The 17,820-nt window shown below is 37.7% G+C and overlaps 1 protein-coding gene across 10 annotated transcripts in view; it reads left to right on the top strand.

The window, feature by feature from the left end:
• The window catches only part of POLE2 (DNA polymerase epsilon 2, accessory subunit), a 30,718-nt gene extending 17,018 nt beyond the window's left edge, over positions 1 to 13,700 (top strand). For 3 of the 10 annotated variants that reach the window (XM_036254231.1, XM_036254250.1, XM_036254308.1), the window contains 9 exons: positions 136 to 208; positions 2,471 to 2,643; positions 3,886 to 3,975; positions 4,141 to 4,195; positions 5,073 to 5,132; positions 5,217 to 5,294; positions 7,162 to 7,270; positions 8,066 to 8,242; positions 9,112 to 9,342. In XM_036254231.1, coding sequence (XP_036110124.1) covers positions 136 to 208; positions 2,471 to 2,643; positions 3,886 to 3,975; positions 4,141 to 4,195; positions 5,073 to 5,132; positions 5,217 to 5,294; positions 7,162 to 7,270; positions 8,066 to 8,242; positions 9,112 to 9,327 — 1,031 coding nt within the window. In that variant the 3' untranslated portion in view covers positions 9,328 to 9,342. Of the gene's footprint in view, positions 1 to 135; positions 209 to 2,470; positions 2,644 to 3,885; positions 3,976 to 4,140; positions 4,196 to 5,072; positions 5,133 to 5,216; positions 5,295 to 7,161; positions 7,271 to 8,065; positions 8,243 to 9,111; positions 9,343 to 10,430; positions 10,517 to 13,575 lie in introns of those variants that run through there. The other 7 variants (XM_036254294.1, XM_036254287.1, XM_036254268.1 and 4 more) reach the window with 6 other exon arrangements.
• Positions 13,701 to 17,820: the final 4,120 nt, after the last annotated feature.

The raw sequence follows: 17,820 nt of genomic DNA, 5'->3' as shown, positions 1-17,820 counted from the left end.
CTGGCTACTTCTGTAGTTAGTTGACAGGGGATGAGATGACAGTCTAGCATCACTGCTTTGTGTTCTATAGTTTTGTCTTTTCAAACAAGGAGAATTGGACAAATAAAAGTGATCTTTTACTTACGTTTTTTTCAGGTTGGTTTGAAGATCAACTGTTTCATGTCAATGCCTTTGGATTTCCACCCACTGAACCGTCTAGTACTACTAGGTATAGACATGTTTGACTTAAACTCTGTAGCAGTTTTGTAATGCTGGCAGTGTTGAATGCAAGACAGTATATCATATCTCAGTTATGACAAGGCCCTTGGCTTTGGGTCAGAACACAAAGAGCAATGGAAAATTAGAGTTAGAAGACTGGGCAGTATATTTAACTGAAAATTAGTGGGTTGACTACTGATTTGTTGTGATTAACTACTGATTTGTTGCAAAAGCATCTCTGTACTTATCTTTAACTGGGAAAGATTTCTAGTCGACCTGTCTTGTCTTTAGGGTGGATGAGAAGTTCAACTGAGATAAGAGATAGAGAAAAAGACTTAGGAGAATATAACTGCCATAGTAATATAAAGGTCTCATTTTTGTATCCTACTGGGCAGAAGTTACAAGAGGCAGATTCTGTAGCTCTTTAATATAAGTTAAAGCGTCATAATATTAGAGCTGGCTTGTCAGAGGAGTGGGTTCCTATCACTTGAGCTATTTGAGCAGAGGCTGAATGATGGTATAAAAGTTGTAGCCAGCTGTGAATTGAATGTAGTCTACAGACTTTTCTTTCCCCTTTGAAGTGTTAAAATACATTTTGAGGTAGTTCCAACATTTAAAAATAGGATATTTCTCATAAAAGCCTAGATTTCTGAGTTACCTTGAACCATCAGATCTAGGAACATGGAGCCTGAATTTTCACCTGACTACAGCTCTCCTGCAGTGACTGCCCCACTGGGCAGGTGTGTGTGCACCAAAGCTCACACCTAGTCGGCCTCAGCGGGCGGCTGCTTTGATATCTCTGTTGCCTTCCTGAAGCCTTGCAAGCATTTGATTTTGCTATCTCTGGGGGAATTAAAGTTGCTTCCTAACTTGAGATTCTGTTATGATGATAAAGATTTCAATAAGTGTAAGGGTTAGGATTTTAGTTCTCCATACCTGTACCAATTCAGGTGCAGAGGCCACGTTTCCTGGCTGGGAGTCGCTAGCAGGGCAGCTTTTGCAATGTGGCTCCTCTTCCTTTGAAGTCATTTGGGGACAGTGTTGGTCACACCAAAGAATACAGGCCAGCTCTCTTTAAAGTCAAAGCTTTTAATGCTAGTTTGTGGCTTTTGTTGTTTTTTTGGTACGTGCCCCTAGCGGTAACCGAACCCAGGACTCTGGTCCGCAGACTGACGCTCCAACCACTGAGCCAAACTGGCCAGGGCATAGTTTGTGGCTTTTTACGATATGGTAGATTTTCTTTTAAATGTATTTCACTCAAGATTGCTGTCTTCGTATTTTAGTTTCCTACAAGCTTGAGAAAAAGGTATAATTAAGGAAGCTGGCCATGAGTATTGCCATTTGTTTCAATTTAGCAAAGATATCATCATTGTAATATCCCAAATAATGTTTTGTTTAAATTATGCAGTTTTCTCAAGATTGAACTGTTTTGTGTATATTTAGTACACTAGAGACTAATATAAGGTGTCATGAAATACATAAAAATAAAATAATCATTTTATTTATGTTAGGATTATAAGTTACTTCTCTCTTAAAATACCTTCCAAATAAAATTCAGAGGGCTGTATTCTGGTGGTAGTCAGTGGATTCAACAAGAGATATTTTATTAAATATTTTTCTGTGTAAAATACTGTTTTAGGGACACTAATAAGTACAAATGAATCTACAACATGGTCTGCATACAATTGTATCAACTTACTGCGTTCCTCAGATAACTGCAAGATATAACTGTAAGATCATACTTTTGAAAATGCCAGGTATAGTTGACAGCAACAGTAACAGCTACCATGTCTGAATGCTCACAGTGTACTAAGCCCTGAACCCTAAGGGCTAGTCCTAATATACCTCCAAATTTGTACAATTCTGGAATGTAGGTTAGCCTTTGTAGATATCCTTAATTCCTTAGAACAAATTTCTAGAAATGGAATTGTTTGGTCAAATGGTTAGCACTCTTTTTGAGCACTTTGATTAGATATTGTTCAAATTGAGTACTCGTTTCTCTTTCAACTGCATAGGAAATTATTTATTTTAGTATTTACTTTAGTTTTAAAAGGCACAGATATAGCCTATCACACATTTTATTTGCTGATTCAAAATTGCTTTTTCATTTTATAACGTTTAAAGAAACTTGTATGCTACAAATAGTACATTTTTGTGGTACTGTATACATTGATGGGGGGAACCTCATTAGGTAGAAAGAAGCTTGATTTGTAAAATTATATAAGTATCTCCAACAGAATATAGAAGATAATTATGTTATATAATTACCTAGGGCATACTATGGAAATATTAATTTTTTTGGAGGGCCTTCTAATACATCTGTGAAGACTTCTGCAAAACTAAAACAACTAGAAGATGAGAATAAAGATGCCATGTTTGTGATTATATCTGATGTTTGGTTAGACCAAGCAGAGGTGCTGGAAAAACTTCACACCATGTTTTCTGGTAGGTTTCATTTTTTTCTATTCTTTTTTGAACCATTATGAGGGATCATGTTTTAAAACTAAATTCTTAAGCCCGGCTGGTGTGGCTCAGTGGTTGAGCATTGACCCATGAACCAAGAAGTCATCAGTTTGATTCCCAGTCAGGGCACATATCCAGGTTGTGGACCCAATCCCCAGTGGGGGGTATGTAGGAGGTGGCCAATCGATGTTCTCTCTCATTGAGGTTTCTATCTCCCTCTCCCTTCCTCTCTCTCTAAAATCAATAAAGAAAAAAAAGTGTTTAAAAATAAAACTAAATTCTTAAAACATATATTTTTTTGTTTGTTTTTTTATCCTCACCCGAGGACATTTTTCCATTTTTTGTTCAGACAGAGTGGGAGGGAGAGAGAGGAAGAGAGAGAGAGAGAAACATCGATGTGAAGGGACACATCGAGTGGTTGCCACCCGCACAACCAACCAGGGCTGGGGACAAACTGCAACCGAGGTACGTGCCCTTAGCGGGAACCGAACCTGGTTCTCTCTGTGCCGCAGGCCGACGCTCCAACCGCTGAGCCAAACCGGCCAGAGCAAAACATATATTTTTGAGTAGATTTTTAAAAACAACATTGATTCAGCAGTGAGATATTTTAAATGAGTTCATCTTAAAGACTCACATTTTTACATTTGAAAAATAACTGTGTGTATTCATGGCAAATAAGAATTAGTCCTAAGTATGGTGTAAGAGTGGATAAGGGCCTGTCCAGTGTGGCTCAGTGGATTGAGTGTTGACCCATGGACGGAGACATCCGGTTCCATTCCCAGTCAGGGCACATGCCCAGGTTTCGGGCTCGATCCCTAGTAGGGGGCATGCAGGAGGCAGGCAATTGATGTTTTTCATTGATGTTTCTATCTCTCTTTCCCTCTCTCCCTAAAATAAAAAAAATCAATTAAAAATATATAATAAAAAAAAGAAGAGTGGGTAAGAGCTTGCACTTTGGAGTCTGACAGAACTGGGTTTAAATTGCAGCCTAATACCTTGGGAAGATTACTTAATCTCTCTAAGCTTCTAGGGATGCTGGGAGGATTAATCAACCCATTGCAGGGCCTGGCGAATAGTAAGTTTTCAATGGACCTATTATTACTATTACTCTTAAATAATAAGTTATTAAAATATTGTTTTTATTATTAACTCATGGCTAAAGGGTTTTTTAACCAGACTTCTGGAGTAGAAAAGTAATGATCACACTTATTTTCATATTTTTAGGTTATTCACCAGCACCTCCAACCTGCTTTATTCTGTGTGGCAATTTTTCATCTGCACCATATGGAAAAAATCAAGTTCAAGCTTTGAAAGGTATTGAGGGTCTATTGAACAAGTGTTTCTACATTTATGTAAACTAATAAGAAATGATCTATATTTTAATTTTACTCAAAACATGTTGGGTTCTAACTAATGAAACAATTTGATTTTTATGTGCTTTATCTGCAAATTAAATTTACTATCCCTTTAAAATTATAGATTCCCTAAAAACTTTGGCAGACATAATATGTGAATATCCTGATATTCACCAAAGGTAATGATTTCTACTGCTATGTATTTTATTTAAACAGTTTTGTTTAAAAAAAAAAACAAAAACAAAAATATGAATCTTAAGTTTGATATCAGTGATGGTTAAGAAATGAATGGAAGAAAAAGTTAAGGAAATTAGTACAGCTAAGAGATAAAATAATCCTCACATCATGATAATGTAAGTTACACTGTATTAGAGACTTATAGTGAAAAGTATTAAAAGGGGGAAAGACAATTTCAACTATATTTTGACTTTCTTAGTGATATTACTCTAAGTTTAGAGCTGTATTCTTCAATAGGATAGTCACTGGCCACATGTGTCTCTTTACATTTACAGTTAAATTATTTAAAGTTACATAAAATGGCCCTGGCTAGTTTGGCTTAGTGGCTGGAGTGTTGGCCTGTGGACCAGAGAGTCCTGGGTTCAGTTCCCGGTAAGGGCACGTACGTCAGTTGCAGTTTGTCCCTGGCCCTGTTTGGGGTCATTTGGGTGGCAACCAGTCAATGTGTCTCTCTCACATCGATGTTTCTCTCTCTCTTCTTCCCTCTTTCCCTCCCGTTCTATCCGAAGATAAATGCAAAAATGTCCTCGAGTGAGGATAAAAAATAAAATAAAGTTACATAAAATGCAAAATTTAGTTGCACTAGCCGCAGGTCAAGCACTTGGTGATTGGACAGCAGACACAGAACACTGCCATCATTGCAAAAGGTCTACTGGGTACTGTTGGTCTGGAGGCTTTTAGTAGTTTATTTATTAAGATGTATGAAAAATTTTAAATCTCTTAAATGTATTACTTAATTAAGGGCAATACTTGTTTTTAGAAAATGGAATATGGTTGAGATTTTTTTTTTCAAATGAACTGTGTTGAATTTTGTTATAGTAGTCGTTTTGTGTTTGTACCTGGTCCAGAGGATCCTGGATTTGGTTCCATCTTACCGAGGTAAGTTTTATTCAGATTTTTGTAATAGTAAACAATTTGTAGAATTTACAAATATATACTGTATCACACAAATTGTTTTTGTAGGCCACCACTTGCTGAAAGCATTACTGATGACTTCAGGCAACGAGTGCCGTTTTCGGTTTTTACTACTAATCCTTGCAGGTAAATATTAGAGTTTTGTGGGGTTCTTTTCCTTTCATTTAAAAAAGAATTCTTATAATTTGTCTCAAAAGTGTGACTGTTATAAATATAAAGTTTCTCTTTAAGTTTCTGAAAACTTTGAAAATACTTTTTAACTATATTTAAATAATTCACTAATTAATTTAGAAGCTTGATTAATGGTGATTTAAAAATAGATACTCATTACATTTAAGAAAAGTGACAGTGGAAGATTGAAAAGATTACACATTTACGTGTGTGCCGCTTACTGTGATCACAGGCTCTTCTGAGAGGACACCTCAGTCCATGGCTCTCCTCTTTTCTGCCCACATTCACTCCTGCTGTGACCTTATCCAGCCCCATGGCTTTAAATACCATCTATGTTGTGGCAACTTCCACATTTATATGTCCAGCCAAACCTTCTCCCAAACTCCAGCCTCACGTACCCAGTCACCCACTCATCATTTCCCCTCGGATGTCTAATAGACAACTCAAGACCGAACCTCTGATCTTCCTCCTCCTGTAAGCCTCCAACCTGTTTTGAAACCTTCCTCATCAGTGGTCATGGGATCTTTATCCTTTCAGTTGCTCAGGCCCAAAACTTTGGGGTTTCTCTCACATGCAGTTTTTCAGAAAGTCCTTCAAGCGTGTTAAGGAAGACTTCAAAATATATCCAGAATCAGGCTGCCTTTCTACAGCTCCATGTCTGTGACCCTCTGTCATCTTCTAGCCTGCGTTACTGTAACAGCCTCCCAGTTGGTCTCTAGCTTCTACCCTTGCCCTTCCATAGTCTATTCTTAATACTGTGTCAGAGTAATCCTTTAAAATGTAAGGCCTGGCCCTGGCCAGTTTGGCTCAGTGGTTAGAGTGTTGGTCCTTGGACCAAGGAGTCGCAGGTTTGATTCTGGTCAAGAGCAGTTCAGTCCCCAGCCCTGGTCAGGGTTGTGTGGAGGCAACCAGTCGATGTGTCTCTCTCACATTGATATTTCTCTCTCTCTCTCTCTCTCTCTCTCTCTCCCTCTCCCTCTCCCTCTCCCTCTCCCTCTCCCCCTCTCCCTCTCCTCCCCCTCCCCCTCCCTTCCTCCCTCCCACTCTGTCTGAAGATGAATGGAAAAATATCCTTGGGGGAGGAGTTAAAAAAAATAAATGTAAGGCCCCTACTGATCCTGAAAGATGGGACCCCCTCATGTGATTCATTAACAGCCAATATTCTTGTAATGGTAGCCAGGGCCCTGCATGATAAGCTTCTTATTTCCTCTCTGATTTCTTCTCCTACTTTTCCTCCTCATTCATTCCAGTCATTACAGCTTATTTTTCTGTTCCTCAGGTGTGCCAGGCACACTCCATCTCAGAGCCTCTGCTAGACTTGTTCCCTCTGCCTCCAGTGTTCTTCCTCCCTCTGCCTCTCTCACCTCCTTCAAGTCTGTGCTCAAACCAAACTTCATTATGGGCCCTACCTGTTCTGACCATTCTTTTTTTTCCCTGCTTCAGCTTCCTAGACCTTCTCTTCCCACAAATGATCCCTGTTAACCTTTTTATTTTTCCCATACACGTAATCATCTTCCAACATACTCTATAATTATCATGTTTATTGTTTATTTTCGCTGACCACCCTCCTCTCATTAGAATGTAAACTGCATGAGGGCTGGGAGCCTTTTGTGTTGTTCACTCATTCCTAGAATAGTGCTGTACACATATTAAGAGCTCGATAAATTGCTGTCCGATGAATGGACGAATAGATACATTCTAGTTGAATTTTTGCTGTTAACAGTGGAAAGTGGGAATGGTTTTGTATTATAAGATAATTTGCCTTTTAAATTACCTCCTTTTTTTCTGATGAAGTCAAATTCAGCTTCTATTTTTATTTCAGAATTCAGTATTGTACACAGGAAATTGTTGTCTTTCGTGAAGACTTAGTGAATAAAATGTGCAGGAACTGCGTCCGTTTTCCTAGTAGCAGTTTGGATATTCCTAATCATGTGAGTTCAGAGGCTTCTTTATGAAACTATTTTACATGCTGCATTACATAACATTTTGTTAAGCCACTTGATAATTTACCCTCTTAGGTTTATTTAAACTGTGGTCATAATTTGAACATACTTTTGTCAGTAAGTTAATATGTGTTACTAAGTCAGTGTTTCTCGACTTTCTCACGGAAGTATATGCCCTGTTGGGCAGCGGGAAGCCCAGGACAAGCGGGAACTGTCACTGAAGCTTTCTGTTTTGCTCTAAAACTCATAAAGCTTACATTTTACCTCAAAATATATGTATATTTGTTTTAATAAAATGTTCATGTTTTTAAAATAATTCCTGTGATATGTCCACATCAAGAGGATGTATAGTATTTACCTTACAGCTTCATGATTCTGTGATACGTAATTATCAGTGCCTGGTTACCTGTGCCCCCTTAATAGTTAAAGCTTATGTAGGCTACATATCTATTCTTGGCATTGCTCAAGCTGTGGAATTATTTTTAGATGAACAGAATTAGCAAATGAGTTAATTATACAGGTATAAGTACAGTTGCTTCAGTATGACTATTGGGGGAGTAGCTTTTACAGTATATGGTATTAAATGAAAACATAAATTTTTCTTAAACTGCAGGATAGTCCATCTCATTTCATATTCATGTTTCCCAAAGCTGTGTGATTCAAAGTTTTCCTAATTGTTTCTCAGATTTTCTGATTCCTGTTGGTAATTAATATTTAATTTGAAATTATTTGTTAGCTGTTTTAACAAATGAACTAAAGTTTATTTTGTGTTATTCTTTTTAGTTTGTAAAGACTGTCTTATCTCAAGGACACCTGACCCCTCTACCCCTCTATGTCTGCCCAGTGTACTGGGCATATGACTATGCTTTGAGAGTGTACCCTTTGCCTGATGTACTTATCATCGCAGACAAATACGATCCTTTCACTCTGACCAATACCGAATGCCTCTGCATAAACCCAGTAAGAATGTAGTTAATATTATATAGTCATAGTTTATCAAGATTAGAGTGTTATTTCTTTAAATTTAAAATATGTGTTTAATAATATTACTGTTGGAGTAAAAATATACTATTAATGAAACACTGAATTAATTTGGTATTTACAGAAAGTTCTTAAACCTTCAGTATGGCATGTGACTATAAAATAATGACTTTTTCTAAAAAAAAAAATACACCTAAGTTTATAAATCCAAATGAATATTTTCCCCTTCAAAGTAACTTACCTTGGGATTCCTTTTTGGGAATTGCTTTCAAAGCCTGTATCCATTCTCTTTAAACATATTAATGGTACTTGTCCTTTGAGGAGAATTTGATTTTTAGAAGTTACCCAAGTTCCAAAAATTTAAACCTAATAAATATGGGAATTCTTATTGGGGCACATTTTATTACTTTGTTTTTATGCAGAACCTTGAAATTTGTTTCAGAATCTTGAAGTTGCTTCAGTGTTTCTACAGAAGTATGACTGACTTTAAATTTAGGGACTAAAGCCCTGGCCAGTTTGGCTCAGCTGTTAGAGCGTCAGCCCTCGGACCAATTAGTCACAGGTTCAATTGCAGTCAAGGGCACATACCTCAGTTGCAGTTTGTCCCCAGCCCTAGTTGGGTCTTGCGAGAGGCAACCAGTCAATGTTTCTCTCGCTCTCCCTCCCTCCCACTCTATTTGGTGATAAATAGAAAAATATCCTCAGGTGAAGATTAAAAAAAAAAATTTTTTAGGGAATAAATACTGCATAAACATCATGGTTGATGTCAAAATGTCTCCAGTAGAGGTTTTATACTCTGTATGCTTCCTTGTGAATTTTAGACCTTAATACTTTTTTGTTTCATCTAGGTCATTTCTAGAAACATTATGCCTTACAATTGGTTGCTGCTTCCTCAAACACATTTATTGTGCCCAGATTCCTCTAAGACAGGGTGTCTCAACCACAGAACTGTTGACATCTTGGACCAAATCTTTGTTGTCGAGCACTGCCCTGTGCATTGCAGGACCTTGAGCAGAATCCCTGGCTTCAACCCACTGGATGCAAGTAGCAGCCCCCAATTGTAACAATAAAATATGTCCGAGGATATTTTACAAATATGCCCTAGGGGACAAAACTGTGCTTGGTTGACAACTACTCTTAAGGATGAGCATAGTCAGCTAATTTGATTTTATTGTTTGAAATGTGTGGCCTGAATTTTTTTTATATATATAATTATTTTCTTTTTTGATTTTAGAGAGAGGAGAGAGAGAGAAATATCAATGAGAAAGAACATTAATTGGCTGCCTCCTGCATGCCCCCCACTGGGGATTGGGCCCACAACCTGGGCATGTGCCCTGACCGGGGAATTGAGCCTGTGACCTCTTGGTGCATGGGCGACACTCAGCCATTGAGCCACACCAGCCTGATTTTTGTTTACTCTGTTCACACTCCAGTATTCTTTAACAGTGAAGCCATATCCTTATATAAATTGAACAATTTGGATATTCCCATAGTTAATGCTTTATTTAACACCTTAATAAGTTAATAAGTTAACACCTTATTTCTGAATTTTTCCACCTTTTCATCTTGTAGGTGAGTAAATTACTTCCTACACCATTTTTTTTTTTTTAACCTTATTTATACTTTTGGGGCCCAGAACTTGCCTTTGACATTGCTTCATCCCTTCTTGATACTCTTCACATTACTGGATGCCTGCCTTGGGCGCAGCATTGCGTCAGTGCCAGGGACACGAAGACTAAGAGGACAGACAGAGTTGCTGCTCTGGAGCTTAGTAACGGACAGACAGTTGTAGGTGTGTTCAGTTGATTTGAGGGCACATTGGAGAGCACGGAACCCAGATTTTCACTGGGGAGAGGGGCAGGAGAGATTTCTTAAAGATGTCTTGAGTGTCATATGCATCTATAGCATCACACAGTACTGTTTAGCTCTTATACTAAGTAGCGCCACTCCTACTTACATTTCTAGTCACGTCTGTTAGCATAAGACGGTCTAGCCAATTTGGAAGTGGAGATATTTTATAGTAATACCTTCTTTCTGTAAAGACCAAGCCAAAATCTGTCTCATTACTTTATAGTCACATCTTATAACTTTAATTTTAAAGTCATGATCAAGACATTTGATTTTAAAAATAGGAATTCTTCTATAAAAGTTGAGTATTCATTTACAGGCATTTTTCTCCCCAAAGGGCTCTTTTCCAAGAAGTGGATTTTCATTCAAAGTTTTTTATCCTTCCAATAAGATGGTAGAAGATAGGTAAGTGTGCCCACAGAAACAGGCAGAAGGAGCTGTTTCTTGTTATATTGCTAAAGATCAGATGTTCAGTAGGTGTGTTGAGGTTTTTAAAAACAACTGCAGTGATCCAATGGAAATGTTCTAGGCTGAAGTTACTGTCATGCTGTGTGACGTAAAATTGTATGTATTTGATGGCATGTTTGTGATGAAACCGATCAAGCACTGATTTCTGAGGGAAATGAAATCTCAGGCCAGCTATGGAGGTGGGCTAGTTCTCTCACAGCCGACTTCTAATGACTTTCATATTATTCTGAGAGGTCATCCCTGCCCTCCACGTTTGAGTCTCAAAACCTAGGTAATCTGCCTAATGTTGGCAGCAAAGAAGTTAGAAGGAGCTGGGTACAAATGTGGTAATGAGGAAGGTCTTGGGGAGTAAAGAGAATAATCACCTGGTAGGTAGTGGTTTTCAAAGGGTGATCTATAGATTACCGGCATCAGAATCCTTGGGGGGGGGGTCTTTGTTAAATATGTTAAGTTCCAGGATCCCACCCCAGATTTAGCAAATGGCTCGCTCTATAGTTATAGGGCCTATGAATATGCATTTTGACACTATATCCCTTGGATTCAGGCATCCTAACGTGATGTTAGTTAATCATATTTTGAAAAAGCTCCCACTTCCTGTTAAGAGCAAATAGCCAGCTCTGGCCGAGTGGCTTAACTGATTGGAGAGTCGTCCTATACACCAAAAGGCTGCATATTTGATCACTAGTTGGGAGGAGCATGGAGGCAACCCATGGATGTTTCTCTCACATGGATATTTGTTTCTCTCTCTCTTGGTCTCTCCCTCTCCCCCTTCCTTTTACTCTAAAACCATTGAGAAGCGTATCCTAGGGTAAGGAATTAAAAAATAAAAGAATAACTAACTGCCCTCCAGTTTCTTGTTAGAGAATGTAATCTTGAGCACATAGCCCAATTGTCTTTATTTTATTTTTATTTTTGTAATTAACAAACTTATTAAAATAAAAATCAACACAATCACATGATAAAAATTTCAAACAATGCTTAAAAGTGTAAAATTGAAAACAAAAATACCTCTGTAGTACCTCTGCTTCCTAACCTGAACCCACGATTAACAGTTTCTTATATATATTTCTTGAAAAAAAAAAATGTGTGTTGTTCTTGCAGTTCAATACTCAGGGGTGATTAAAGTTCATTCATTTTATGAGATATGCTAAGTTTTATTGGATTCACTCATTTGACATATATTTGATTCTTAATATATTCCAGGCACTGCTTAGATTTTGGAATATAACTAGATACTCTCATAAAGATCTTTAATCCATAAGCCTGACATGTGTTTGATTTTACCTAGCCCACATTGAATCCTAAAAAAAATAAGAATTGATTTGGAATGCCTTTAGGGAAGGAAAGTGATCTCTGGTCTCACCACTCTCTGTTGGGGGCATTTGATTTCGTGACCCCAGGATTAAGTCACCTTCCTACTGACTTTTACTGAACTGAGAATTGGTATAAAACTTATCCTGCTATGAAAATCAGTACTGGGAACTTTAAACAGGTATCAGAACAAGAGAAGTCTATGTGTCCCAAGCAAAAGTTGGGTGCAGCCCTGGCTTCATCTTTTCTGACCTGTATTTTCACCATACCTGAGTTTCCTCTTTTACTTACTCTTTATCTTTTTATCACATCTATCTGTAAACCATTTTATGTTTTTAATGAGCTGGGATATAAACAAATAACCTATAATAGGAAATTAACGAATTTATTATCCTAGCATAAGACACTTCGGTTACATTTCTTGTAATATTCCCTGATCGCCTTGCAGAATTGTATTGTGTTCTAAGCACTTCATACAGATTTTCTATGACAGTTCTTAACACTGTGTTAGAAGTCACGTATGTGCCTGTCCCTCCTAAAAATTTCTAGCACGGTAGTACTTGACTTGCAGTTTGTTGAGTTGAAATAGTTGGTTCCTTTATCTTCTATGGACTCCGATGCTGAAAACCTTGGCATAATTTCCAAACTAGACTTCGTGTTGATAATTTGAGGAATCTTTTCAGTGCTGGGTCAAACAAGTTGATGCATGTTTGTTTTTGAGAGAATAAAAATCTTCAAGACATAATGGAACAGTTTGGTCTTCCCACTACTTAGTTTCTCTTCAGAAGAAATCTTTTGTTAGTATATTTGTGAAATCATATTGTAGAGTTAATCACAGAAATGTAGGCAAAGTAGGTAAGGTCAACTCTATTTCAGCATGTACTATCAAATACAGTTGTTTTATTTAAAAACACAGTATTGATGATGTAGTGGAAAAAATACCATTCTCACACTTACTGGGTCAGAATTAAAAAATGGTAAAAACTGCCCTGGCCGGTTTGGCTCAGCAGTTGGAGCATCGGCCTGTGGACCAGAGAGTCCCGGGTTCAGTTCCCACTAGGGGCACATACTAAAAAAAAAAAAAAAAAAAGATAAAAACTTTCATGGAGGACAATTTGACAAGATTTCTTAAGACCTAACATGCATATACCAGCAGTTCCATTTCTGGGAGTTTATCCTACAGTATACTTGGGCATATGCATAAAAATAGGTACAATTGTTTTTATACTAGCAAAACAGTTTAAATGTATATCCATTTAAATGTACATACTCATTTAGTATGTACATTTATTTAGAAGTGTACTTATTTAGAAGTTTTCTAATTTAATTTAGATTTTAAAGCATAAAAGGGTTTAGTTAAAAATATATAAATCTAATGTATTTATCACTAATAGAAAAAAAGGTATAGAATAGTGTTTGTAGTATTCTACCACTAACTGGTATATGTGTCTTTATAGCATTAGCCACACAGACACATGTATATTTATGATTAGACAGTCTTTGTAAGGATATACAGCTGCTTCTAGGGAGCAGACACAGTGTGAGACTTAAATATTTTTCTGGCACCTTTTAGATTGGAACAATATGCGTGTATTTTTTAAATTAATTAACTAAAACTAAATATTAATATACAATAACTTAGATTTTCAAAATATTTCATTTTATGAATATTTTTCTATTTTCAGCAAACTTCAAGGTTTTTGAGAGTCTTGAAGACCATCTGAAGAAATAAAACTCATCAGTTTTCTCCTTAATTTTCTATCTCATTTGATTTTGATATTAGGTTATAATAAAATTATGGTAAACTTTAGAATATTGTTTAAATTTATATTTTATGAAATTTTGATATTAAGTTATAATAAACTTTACAACGTTTTATAGGAAATATATTTTCTAATCTTTTAAGAAAAATATGAAAATAATATATAAAGATGTATTCTATACATGTACATTATTTCTATACTAGGCATACACTAATATTCATTTTAAGAAAAGTAGATATTTGAATTTTTAAAATTATTTTAGTCTAACTTGTTTTTATCATCATGAGTTCTTACAGTAACAGTTTTCAAACTGTTTAAATTTCAAGTCACTGAATTTATTCTATTGATAGTGAAAACCTTTGTTGCAGGATATTACTGTGATATTCATTACATTATTATCTTTTGGCACTGGAAGTTTAAAAACACAGTCCCCATAGATTTTACATTTATAAGACATATTCACTTTGAAGCAGCCATATTTTCTGTAATCACTCAACGCCTTTGCATTTATAGTGTTGCAGCAATAGTCCAGAATGAATCTAAATGACAGGAAGTTGTTAGAAGTAGAAAGAGTATTTCAAATTTAGGAATAACCTTAATATTACAAAGAGCCTGGCATGGAAGACATTTCTTATAATGAAAATTAGCTTTCTGGGGAAAAGAGTGATTTAAAAAAAGTAAATGATATTAGAGGGGACATTTCTTGAAAATTTAATGTGAACGTTTTAAGTGAATCGGTGGTTATGGATGAAGTGCTAATTTGAGATGTGGTTTGAGGATGAAAAATTTGGGGAGAATGTTAGAAGAGGTCTGATATTAGAACAAAGTTTAACTTTAATTTAAACAGCCTGGAAAATTGAATTTAAAGATGAAATCAAGGCACAAGTTCAAAAGCTACTAGATTGCTTGGGAAATTTTCACAATTTGGGCCTTGAAAGTGGTAGTGAAATAGACACCACAAGGTTGAGAACCGTAGAGCCAAATATGAAAGATGATGGATAGAAAGTTATAAGTGGAAATTGGGTACAAGGTGTTCCCTCATTCATTTGGCAAATAATTGCTTTCATAAATAAAGATGAGCTATTTGAGACATTTCAGGAACACAGTTAATGGGTAGAAAGAGAGGGTGTATTTAGGGGTTAGCAAGGTAAAATGAGATGAAACAAAGCAATTAATTAACAGCAGAGAAGTTGCCAGAACCCGGCAATAAGTATTGGGATAAGACAAGACAAGGCAGGAACTAGAACTAGGGGGGAATCAGCATAGTCCAGAAATGAAGCAGATACCTGAAAGGCGCAGTGGCGGAGCGGCACTGAAAGTGGATCCTGGGTTTCTGCGCCGAATAAAAACAGGTAGTGTGCTCCCTGACTTGGTGTTTATTCAGCTGAAGCATGGCTGGTCTCACTGCAGAAATCTCGGTATGAGGCATTTTCATGTGATGGTGCCAGGGGCCAGGTAGATCACACAAGACACAGGAATGGGTAAGATGTCTCTTGGATAAGAAAAGCAACATGGTCTCCGTGTGGAGAAACCACAGGAAGTGCCTGGGACTGCAAGGACCGGAGCACCCAACTGCTAGTCAGCAGGTCTCAGACCATCTACTCTGGGCCTCTGCTGTCTACAGTTGGCATGCAATACTGTTGGGAGGATAAGATAAAGCAGTTTGCAATAAGGGGTAAATAACCAATAATGGCCTTAATACTCACTCCATTTCCCTCAAAAGGCATTCCTATTTTAATGAGGATAGCCTTTCCTTAAGGGATGAATTTTAGGCAAAAGATTATTTGCTTGGGGCATGGAAGCTTTCCCACAACTCCACTTTTTTCCCCAAAGAGCTGTTGGGAAAGGGACTGTTGCATAGTAAGAAATTTGGCAAGATGGAGGGCATGGACCCTTAGAAAATCAATGAAAACAGGGCCCTCAGAAAAATTAGCATGAGCATACCCCCACTTAGAATTTCAGAGGGCTCAGGAACTCTGAAGGCCTTTCTCATTCCTAAACAGGTATGGTCGGTCATGTGTGTAGTGTGATGTGTTCATGTTTGGAAATGCCATTAAGATGAAACGTCCAGAATTTTAAAGTTAGAAAAGTAACAAAGTGAAACTAATCATTGGGTGTGTTCACTGACATCAGGGTTATAACAGAAAATATATCCCTCACATGCTTAAAGATCTGGACTTCAGCCCTGGCTGGTTTGGCTCAGCAGTTAGAGCATCAGCCCACGGACCAGAGAGATCCGGGTTCGGTTCCCACTAAGGGCATGTACCTCTGTTGCAGTTTGTCCCCAGTCTCAGTTGGGGTTGTGTGGGTGGCAACCAGTCGATGTATCTCTCTTACATTGATGTTTCTCTCCCTCCCTCTCTCCCCCTGTTCTATCTGATGATAAATGCAAAAATGCCCTTGGGTGAGGATAAAAAAAATAAAGCTATATATAAAAAAAAAAGATTTGGAACTCATCTTTGTGTCTCAAAGCCTTTTCAGATGTAAATCTAAACCCTAAATTATAGGGTATTTTTAAACTTTTTATTAAACAAGTTAATAAGAAATACAAGAAAAAAGTTCTAAGGACCTGCAATTCCACTGTCAAAGATAATCTGTTAATATTTTGGTATAGATCAGAATTTTCTCCATAATTTTTTCCTATAAAAATATTTTAGGGTTCACACTGTACATACTAAACTTGTCTTTTTCTTTACTATATTCATTCATCAAATACCTGAGTGCCTAGTACAGGGGTAGGTAAAAGAAGGTTTACAATTCATATGGAAAAAGACATGCAGATTATGATTATTACAATACCTTTATTAACTCAAAAGTGTGACAGGCATAGTGCACTTAGGAACAATCTTGTAAGTGCTTAAATTGCTGGCCTTCATTATTTACACATTCTTGAGTCTACTTGCTATACTCAAGCACACTTTGGCACAGAGTTCTTTATAAACCTACTTTTGCCCACTCCTGTATATTCTACATACAGTGATAAGCCACAAAGTCAAGGTCCTTGCCTTCATGGTGCCTACCTTCGATGCGGGCAATTTCAGATCGGGTGCTGAAGGTGGAAATCACTAAGGTGATAAAATTTAAGTTCTTGAGACTCCTGTACACAGGAAAAATGAGTGTTCTGCCACTGAAACTGAAGTATAATGATATAAGGAGAAAATTCAGTGGGATGGAGGTTAGAATTCAAGCATGATGGGCCTTGTAGACAAGGATTTTGGATGTGAGTCTACTAGAAGGATTCAGCAGATCTTTAAAACTAGGTTTTAAAGATGACTAAGGCACCCTGGCTGGTTTGGCTCAGCAGATAGAGCGTTGGCCTGCGGATTGTCGGTTTGAATCTGATGAAGGGCATGTGCCTTGGTTGTGGTTCAATCCTCGGCCCTGGTTAGGGTTGTGCGGGAGGCGACCAATCTCACATGGATGTTTCTCTCTCTCTTCCCCGCCCCCATTCTGTTTGCAAACCAATGGAAAAATATCCTTGGGTGAGGACTAAAGATGACTAAGGCTACTCTGTGGAGAAGAGACAGTAAAAAAGAAGAGGTGAAAAGGAGACAGTCCGGAAACTATTGCATAAGTGTGCAATGGGGATGAGGGAGGCTCAGACCAGAAACGGAAAGAAGTGGATATATTCGGGTAAGAAGAGACCATAGGACTCTGTAACTGAATGGCCATGCAGGGTGGGGAAAGAGGAATCGAGGCTTACATTTAGGTTTCAAGCTTGAGTAGCTGGGTGGATGGTACTATTTACTGAGGCTGGGGAATAACAGGTTTGAAGGAGAAATCAGGATTTGTACTTTGAGATACCTACCAAACACCCAAGTGGAGGTTTCTAGAAGGCAGCGGCATGAGTGTAGAGCGCAGTGGCCAGGTAGGACTGGAGATAAAATGTGGAGTTACCGGTCTCATCCCACATGAGATCCATGAGGACAAAGTTTTTTAAAAGAACATTGAAAAATTGAAGTATGGGCCCTGGCCGGTTTGGCTCAGCGGTTAGAGCATCAGTCTGCGGTCCACAGAGACCGTGTTCGGTTCCCGCTAAGGGCATGTACCTTGGCTGCAGTTTGTCCCCGGCCCTGGTTGGGTCGTGTGGGTGGCGGCCACTCGATGTGTCCCTTTCACATCGATGTTTCTCTCTCTTCCTCTCTCTCCTTCCTGCTCTGAGTGAAA

The sequence above is a fragment of the Molossus molossus genome, unplaced genomic scaffold (genome assembly GCF_014108415.1).
Source record: "Molossus molossus isolate mMolMol1 unplaced genomic scaffold, mMolMol1.p scaffold_m16_p_1, whole genome shotgun sequence".
In the NCBI taxonomy this organism is placed as follows: domain Eukaryota; kingdom Metazoa; phylum Chordata; class Mammalia; order Chiroptera; family Molossidae; genus Molossus; species Molossus molossus.
This window is presented reverse-complemented; position numbering and strand designations above follow the sequence as displayed.